The sequence below is a fragment of the Poecilia formosa genome, unplaced genomic scaffold (assembly GCF_000485575.1).
Source record: "Poecilia formosa unplaced genomic scaffold, Poecilia_formosa-5.1.2 Scaffold80, whole genome shotgun sequence".
Taxonomy (NCBI): domain Eukaryota; kingdom Metazoa; phylum Chordata; class Actinopteri; order Cyprinodontiformes; family Poeciliidae; genus Poecilia; species Poecilia formosa.
In genome coordinates this window covers 1,228,043-1,237,458 of record NW_006800019.1, presented here as the reverse complement: position 1 = coordinate 1,237,458, position 9,416 = coordinate 1,228,043, and the positions used below count along the sequence as shown (strand labels likewise).

The window sequence follows — 9,416 nt, the reverse complement described above, 5'->3', positions numbered from 1 at the left end:
CACCCCACATCCCCAAACCGCCCCTCTCCTATCGTCCCAACAAACAAACAAAAAAAATCCTATTGGCTGATGCAGTGTAGTGTAGAGCATGGAGCAAACATTTTGCTTCCTTCACCAGTAGCAAGAGAGACCGGTGTGAACCATATAGATAATCAGGCTTGTGACAAAATGTTATCAAAGATAGAAACATGCCATTATATAACATGCCTCTTATCCAGATTATACCATTTGTCTTCTCCTGCTGTGGACCCTGAAAGACAGGAGAAGTTTTTTTTTTCTTTTTCTTTTTAGGGCTTCTGTGGGATTGTAATCACACCTAAATCTTAAATCTCACCTGCAGCTGCCAGGCCTGAAGGAAGAATGATCTTGCTTTCATTCAACTTACAGTGCCATGAAAACTTAAAGATTTCTTCTTCTTTTTTTTCTTTTTTTAAGTTTTTCTGACTTAAACGTTTCAGATCAAACTAATTTTAATATCAGTACGAGGAACAAGCTATAAGTATCATCTCAATTAGACATACATCCATACTTTGACTAGACCTCGTCAAAACCTTTATTTTGTTTATGCTTAGACATTCAGAGGTGGAACTGCTGCCCAACTCAAGTGCACTGAAGCTTAATAAGATCACAAACTGAAAGTTCAGCTGGAGTCTCCAGCTCCAAGGGGAGCTTTGTGGAAAGCTTGTGGGAGTGAGTGTTTTCTCAAACATGCATGAAGGAATCAAAGCAACACTCCAGATACGCTTCTAACAAAACAAAGCATAAAAAAGTCAATTTTAAATAATGCCAAAATAATACATAACTCTTATGTTAAATAATGTTTTAATAAATTAAATCACAATTTAAAAGCTGCTTAATGTATTCACTCTTTGTTTAGTAAAATGTGTTTGATGATCTGAAATATCCAGGAGTAACAGAAAAAAGCAACAACAGAAGAAATACCTTATTCTGGAAGTATTCATAAAAGGCTGTCTGAGGAAAAAAGAAATATCTTTAACTTACTGAATGCATTGAATTATATTTTAAAAAAGAAACTCCCACAAGATGCTTTCAATGTTTTCTAAGACTAACAACTTGAGCACTTTTTTAAACATAAAAGGAGACGGAACAAAAAAAAAAAAAACATCTGAGCTGTAGGTAAGAAAGAAAAACATTCAGTGAACTAAATTCACACCAGGGTGGGGTAAACATATTTTTTATGTGATCAAATAAAAGTCTTATAATAATACATATCTGCAAAAACTTGCAGTGGTGAGAACACACTTCCTGCCTTTGTTTGCATAACCGAAGTTCAGATCACAGCCAGTAGTGACGGATTAAGCTCTGCTGCTTGACAGTAAAACCTGAAAGCATTAACCTGCCACATTAATTATGTAACCAGTAAATCTATACAGCCTATTTAAAACTGATGCTGTGACATAATGCGCTTCCCATCTGTCTCGTGTTGAAACGGCATCCTGATGAATCCTAAATTAGAAGTTTCATGTTGACAATATTGAGGTTGAGCTCTGGCAGTGACGCACACATTCTGGACATCTGTTTGCTCTTGAAACGTTTGCGTCTTCTCTCGCTGCTTAGGTCCCTTCAGCTAAATAATGTGCTGCGGTTTTCCTTACGTCCTCATCCACATGTCTTCAATGAAAAAACTGCACAGATGTGCCCACCAGAGCACTGTTGTGGAGTCTTCTGATGTTAAACCGCTGTGTGCGCTGCTAACGTTGTGCGATTGCATTCATATCTTTTATGTCACAGCAGAGCAAAGGAGAAAGGGCGGGGGAGTCTGTTAATTTGGGATGCACTGCATGTGGAGTTAGGATAACCATCTTTTCTGTAGCTTTCCTCCACCCTTCTATTTGTTCAATTACCATTTACTGCAGAGAAAGAGAGGGAGGCAGCAGCAAGGCTGCTGGAGGAAGAGGAGGAGATGTGCTCAGTGATGCAGGGGATGAGGAAGTTAACGTGGAAGAATTGGAGTGAGCGAGTTCATAAAGAGGGAAGGACATGGGGCGAGATTTGAACAGGACGTCCACATAAATATGTCAGGTACAATGTCACGTCCTTCCAGCACACAGCCACTTAACATTCCTGCGACATAATTGGCTCGTGTTGCATCTTTGTACATGTTACGAAACGCTGCTGTTGTTTGGGCTGAGCTGTGGGTTGTTGGTGCTCTTTGAAGAAAACCATCGAAATAGAAATATTCCCAGTTGAAATGTACAAAGATCTCTCTAGCTCCCTGTGCGTCTCTCTGGCAGGCACAAGGTCCACTACATGCAGCAATTAGAGAGATGATAGCCGCTGTCAGTCAGCGGCTCAAAGATGAAGCTGGGGCCTCTTTAACATGCTAATGGAACGCCAGATTCAATCAAGGCATTGTGTGGCAAAAGGGGAGGGCAGCTCTGCTCATTAGAAAATAAATCATATCAATTGAGCCCAAGTTGCAAGGGTAAGCAGCACCTAAGCAACTAGATTGAACAATGAAAAAGAAACCAAAAAACTTGCCTCTGTTGTCAACCTGTCCCTTGTTTACCCTTTGATCATCAGACTCAGGAAGTCGGNGTGTAGAGCATGGAGCAAACATTTTGCTTCCTTCACCAGTAGCAAGAGAGACCGGTGTGAACCATATAGATAATCAGGCTTGTGACAAAATGTTATCAAAGATAGAAACATGCCATTATATAACATGCCTCTTATCCAGATTATACCATTTGTCTTCTCCTGCTGTGGACCCTGAAAAACAGGAGAAGTTTTTTTTTTTTTCTTTTTCTTTTTAGGGCTTCTGTGGGATTGTAATCACACCTAAATCTTAAATCTCACCTGCAGCTGCCAGGCCTGAAGGAAGAATGATCTTGCTTTCATTCAACTTACAGTGCCATGAAAACTTAAAGATTTCTTCTTCTTTTTTTTCTTTTTTTAAGTTTTTCTGACTTAAACGTTTCAGATCAAACTAATTTTAATATCAGTACGAGGAACAAGCTATAAGTATCATCTCAATTAGACATACATCCATACTTTGACTAGACCTCGTCAAAACCTTTATTTTGTTTATGCTTAGACATTCAGAGGTGGAACTGCTGCCCAACTCAAGTGCACTGAAGCTTAATAAGATCACAAACTGAAAGTTCAGCTGGAGTCTCCAACTCCAAGGGGAGCTTTGTGGAAAGCTTGTGGGAGTGAGTGTTTTCTCAAACGTGCATGAAGGAATCAAAGCAACACTCCAGATACGCTTCTAACAAAACACAAAGCATAAAAAAGTCAATTTTAAATAATGCCAAAATAATACATAACTCTTATGTTAAATAATGTTTTAATAAATTAAATCATGATTTAAAAGCTGCTTAATTTATTCACTCTTTGTTTAATAAAATGTGTTTGATGATCTGAAATATCTAGGAGTAACAAGAAAAGCAACAACAGAAGAAATACCTTATTCTGGAAGTATTCATAAAAGGCTGTCTGAGGAAAAAAGAAATATCTTTAACTTACTGAATGCATTGAATTATATTTTAAAAAAGAAACTCCCACAAGATGCTTTCAATGTTTTCTAAGACTAACAACTTGAGCACTTTTTTAAACATAAAAGGAGACGGAACAAAAAAAAAAACATCCGACCTGTAGGTAAGAAAGAAAAACATTCAGTGAACTAAATTCACACCAGGGTGGGGTAAACATATTTTTTATGTGATCAAATAAAAGTCTTATAATAATACATATCTGCAAAAACTTGCAGTGGTGAGAACACACTTCCTGCCTTTGTTTGCATAACCGAAGTTCAGATCACAGCCAGTAGTGACGGATTAAGCTCTGCTGCTTGACAGTAAAACCTGAAAGCATTAACCTGCCACATTAATTATGTAACCAGTAAATCTATACAGCCTATTTAAAACTGATGCTGTGACATAATGCGCTTCCCATCTGTCTCGTGTTGAAACGGCATCCTGATGAATCCTAAATTAGAAGTTTCATGTTGACAATATTGAGGTTGAGCTCTGGCAGTGACGCACACATTCTGGACATCTGTTTGCTCTTGAAACGTTTGCGTCTTCTCTCGCTGCTTAGGTCCCTTCAGCTAAATAATGTGCTGCGGTTTTCCTTACGTCCTCATCCACATGTCTTCAATGAAAAAACTGCACAGATGTGCCCACCAGAGCACTGTTGTGGAGTCTTCTGATGTTAAACCGCTGTGTGCGCTGCTAACGTTGTGCGATTGCATTCATATCTTTTATGTCACAGCAGAGCAAAGGAGAAAGAAAGGGCGGGGGAGTCTGTTAATTTGGGATGCACTGCATGTGGAGTTAGGATAACCATCTTTTCTGTAGCTTTCCTCCACCCTTCTATTTGTTCAATTACCATTTACTGCAGAGAAAGAGAGGGAGGCAGCAGCAAGGCTGCTGGAGGAAGAGGAGGAGATGTGCTCAGTGATGCAGGGGATGAGGAAGTTAACGTGGAAGAATTGGAGTGAGCGAGTTCATAAAGAGGGAAGGACATGGGGCGAGATTTGAACAGGACGTCCACATAAATATGTCAGGTACAATGTCACGTCCTTCCAGCACACAGCCACTTAACATTCCTGCGACATAATTGGCTCGTGTTGCATCTTTGTACATGTTACGAAACGCTGCTGTTGTTTGGGCTGAGCTGTGGGTTGTTGGTGCTCTTTGAAGAAAACCATCGAAATAGAAATATTCCCAGTTGAAATGTACAAAGATCTCTCTAGCTCCCTGTGCGTCTCTCTGGCAGGCGCAAGGTCCACTACATGCAGCAATTAGAGAGATGATAGCCGCTGTCAGTCAGCGGCTCAAAGATGAAGCTGGGGCCTCTTTAACATGCTAATGGAACGCCAGATTCAATCAAGGCATTGTGTGGCAAAAGGGGAGGGCAGCTCTGCTCATTAGAAAATAAATCATAATATCAATTGAGCCCAAGCTGCAAGGGTAAGCAGCACCTAAGCAACTAGATTGAACAATGAAAAAGAAACCAAAAAACTTGCCTCTGTTGTCAACCTGTCCCTTGTTTACCCTTTGATCATCAGACTCAGGAAGTCGGTGTAGCGAGGAAGCAGACTCTGAATCATCTGGAACACAGAAAAGAGATTATGCAAAATAAGCACTACATCCTTTTGAGCTTTCTCTCCTCATATACTGTACATATGGACTGATTGTGTTCCTACTTGGATGATGGCACTTCCCAATGATACAATTATCAAATCAAAGATTGTGACACAATCAAAAATAAAAAAAAACAAACAAAAAAAAGGTTCTGGCTGGAACCTTTGTATTCACACTTTCTGGTACGTCCATAAATCTGACGCACAAGGAGCATTTGTAAACGGCATCAAAAGGTCAAAAGCAGAATGGGTATAATACCACTACGCATCAATCTGATGTTTGAAAAACCTAAATAACAGATTAAAAACAATACATATTTTTCTTGTTGTGCTTATTCAATAATTTAGCAGCAAAAATGTTTTGAACTGAAAATGTTGCTTATTTTGTCGACATGAGGTTTGATAAAATTGCGATTAATTGAGATTAATTACCAATCCTGCAGTTAACTTAATTAAACATTTTAATCGAGCTCCACCAAAATTGAATATAAACAGAAGCATTAAATGTTTTGATGATTAACCAGTTGTTAAGAATCTTCACAAACCAAATTATACTGTGTAGCATTTGTTTACGAATCAAATAGGAGAAAAATGTGTTTTAATTAAAATAGTTTATCATAAAAAAACACAAATAGATTTAATATATAATATTAAATCTGATAAGGAAAAGTCATGTAAATTAATTGCATGCATGTTTTACTTTACAGGTATGGGCTAATTCTGTCGGTCTATCATGTAAAAACCTAATAAAATACTGTGCATTAAAATCTGTGGTTGTAAAGTGATAACATTTGAAAAAAAGTTGATGATTTGCACATGAACCTAATAATTCAGCATTCATAGATGCAAGCATTCATTCTCCCCTAACCCTTGTTTCTTGCTATTTTTTATTGTCCACCAACTTCCTCACCGGCAGACGGTTTAAGGCTCCATTGAAAAATCTTTATGCTCCAAGGCAGACATTTGAAAGCGTAGCTTTTCCCACATTAGAGAAACTACTGAAAACTGTAAAACAATGTTCACAGAGGGACTGACAACTTGAGGCCAATAAACTCACGACACAGCTAGATTATCTAAGCAGCCCCTTCATTGCAGACCATGCATCCAGTCACCATCTCCTTCTGATAGTTACAGATTAAAAGCTGGGCACATCAACACAAAAGTGTCCTTAAATGCCAACATGAAGTGAGGAAACTAGGAGAAGAACATTGGCATCAGAGATCCTTAGCTCTGATGTAATTCAGTAGTCACATTTAACAAGCACATTGCAGCATGTTTACAGTCTGATGTCCTCAGTACTCTCATTACCATGCTGCTTTGGCGAGCGTTTGAAAAGAAAAGAGCTCCTTTCATCCGTGCAGCGCTTTGTTGAGGATTGTTCCAAGGAGGTGTGATTCATGAGTCCTCAGCTACTCTTTATTCAGCATCTATCAACGCTGGAGAAGGCAGGCTTGTGTGCGCAACGTAGCTCATATGTCTATAAAGCAGAGTTTCATGGCAGACAAGATCAACTGGAGTGAGCTGAATAATGCATCACTTGTTATCTATGAAAAATGTGCTGAGTGTTCCTCAGCTGGGTTTAAAAGTTTGAGAAGCGGTATTAGGAAGGGCTTAGCTTTATGTTTGAGTCAACCAACAACTGCAAAAGAAAATCTCTACTTTGACACATGAGCTCAGTTTTAGTTCAGAGAGATTTTGTATCCTTATAATAAGGAAAAGTAGCATCCATGGAGGAACATTTTGGAACTCCAAGAGCAAAACCATATTTGATTATGTAAGCATTCATGTAACCACAACAGAGGAGAACCCTCAGCATTTGAAATTATTAAAAAGATTAACATATGGAGCAACAGGAGGTTTTAACTTCATGGTAAATGCAATAGATTGATAGTCTAAACAAGTTCAAGCCTGAAATGTTGTGTTGTCCCACTCTTCATTAGGTTGCTAGTATGTTCCATCAAAGCAAAAATAAAAAACATGGCCTTTTATTTTCTTATCTAAAATCTCCATCCTTCCCAAATTCCTCAAGCCACCATGTCACCTGTATTATGGTTTCCTCCAGGCTGGATATCTTATCTCTGAAAGGATCTGGTACCATTGTTATTGTCCCACAAAGTGTAAATGGGCTGATTCACCTATTTTTCTGCAGAGTGATAGAGTTCCATACCTGAGGGCACCGGTCTGTGGGAGGTGCTTGGGAATAAAGTCCCCAGTTATTGTTCTTTCTTCACTGCCTTGAAGAAGGGAAGATGAGACTCAGGTGGGGGATAATATTTAAGTTTAGGTGGGGGGCTGGGTTGCAGGAATCAAACGGGAGCGAATGTGAAGAAGACGAGGGGAGAGAACAAAAGTAAAAAAAGAAAAAAAGAGACAGATCATTCCCATGATTCTGTTTAAAACCTCAATGTGCAGTGACGAAGTTTGTCCCCTTTTTCTGTAGCCCCTACTGCTGCAGCTGCAGTGTTGGATCACTGTTTCTCAGCAGACAAAACAAAGCAGTGTCCTTGTTCCTCCTCATAGCATTCCAACAGTCCATCCATCTCTGACTCAGACATGGCCTGCAGCCATCAATATCCACAGTGGACAAAAAAAAACAACAAAAAAAACGTGATCTTCTTACTATAGCTGCCTGTGAATCAAGGGAGGAGCAGTTACCAAAAGAAAAACGCATAAAAGATAGGAAACCTGAGACCTCAGGGTTTGCAGGGGTTTCGGGACAACACTGTGAAGGTGTTTATCTTGGAATATCAGTCTTTGTCATCCCTGTGAGGGTGTGGTTAACAAAGCCACGAAGCAGGCATACAGTCAGAGTTGGATGAACATCTATGTGTCGTTTGCAGAGACGTTCACAGGCTATTTTTCTCCAAGTAAAGTCTGGGACTTGAGGGGCAAGTCTCAAGTTTTGGAATATAAACTTTAGATACTTTTAATGACTGAAATTAATGGTTCAGAAGTCAAAATTGCTTCAGGTTATTAATTCAAAATGTTAACCCTGTCATGATTGAATGAATTATGTTTATGTCCACTAGGTGGCAAGCATGAGTTCACGTGAATGTATAAATGTAGAAAATGGAACAATAGAAGTAGATGTGACACACCTGTGAACAAGCTGTGTGAACAGACCTCTAAAAGATGCTTTAATAAAAGTATCTGAGCATTATACAACGTCTGGTCTTTATCAAGCACGAATACAACAAACCCTAAAGGCAAATTTAACACCAGAACATCTACCATTGTTATCAAGAAGTATTGTGTGTTTTAAAAACTAATAATGTGTCATTTCACACTAGCTTGAATACTGTTCTGTACAGCGGGGCAATAGTTACCACTTTCACAAAAAAAAAAAAAAAGTTTTATTTTGAACTTTAGCTGAGCAGGAATTTCTCTGCATACTCTGGTCTTGCTGAACGTCCCTTCTGTCTAAAAACATGCATATAATTTCACCTTAAGGTGATGAGATGATCAAGGCTGTTTGGCTTTGTGAGAGAGAATCCCTCAAGTATCTACCTTTCATTTTATGCACCAAAACATAAAGATAACAGCTGGGTTTGAAATCAAAACAGTGTATTTAAAAGTTGATGTAAAGTTTTATTTTCTGACCAGGATTTATTTTATTTTTTTGTGTTGGGTACTGCTACGACCCAGCCCAGCCAGGGGGAAGGAGAAGTGACATTAAAGAAATCTAGATGTTAAAGGTTTAACAGTTTGGGTTTGTTGTTTGGATTTAACAACATAAAAGGGTAAAAATCAACAATAATCAAAAGGTAGGAGCTCACAACAAAAAGTATAAAGTAAAACAAAGTCCACAAAACAATCGGTGTTGTACCAAAGAACTTAACCAAACAAAAATGGACTTTAAGTCCAGGTTAAACAAAATTAAACAAAACATACTACAAATCTCTATCAGATATACAAAAATCCCCCATAGGGACAAAAGCAGGTTACAAAAGCTGTCAAAGTTTACAAAAGCTATCAGAAAGAGAAAGCGATTTTACAACAGTCAACAAACACCCAACAAAGTGGCAAGCTGTTTCAACAAGGAACCAGCCACACCTTCTCCCAGGAAGTCTTGGATTTAAAAAGGGAGGCCTCATCACAGATTGGTGGACCTGACAATTGGTGAGCCAATCAGCTCTGCTGTAGACCTCAGGAAGTGGCACAGGAGGATGAGGGCTGCATCCAGTTCCCAGTGGAATCAATTTGGTTAGAAAGCTGCAGATATACAGAAAAGGAAGAGAAAAAGAAAACGTACAAGGCCACTGGCTGTAACAGGTACTAATCTTATTCTTTTAAGATCAGGCATTTGCCA

At 38.8% G+C, this 9,416-nt stretch overlaps 1 protein-coding gene across 3 annotated transcripts in view; it reads left to right on the top strand.

The window, feature by feature from the left end:
• The window catches only part of znf385a (zinc finger protein 385A), a 96,746-nt gene that overhangs the window by 43,032 nt on the left and 44,298 nt on the right, over window positions 1-9,416 (top strand). The window contains exon 1 of one of the 3 annotated variants that reach the window (XM_016673678.1): window positions 4,507-4,528. The exons of the other annotated variants lie outside the window; for them this stretch is intronic. Coding sequence (XP_016529164.1) covers window positions 4,522-4,528 — 7 coding nt within the window. The 5' untranslated portion in view covers window positions 4,507-4,521. Of the gene's footprint in view, window positions 1-4,506; window positions 4,529-9,416 lie in introns of those variants that run through there. 3 annotated transcript variants of the gene reach the window in all.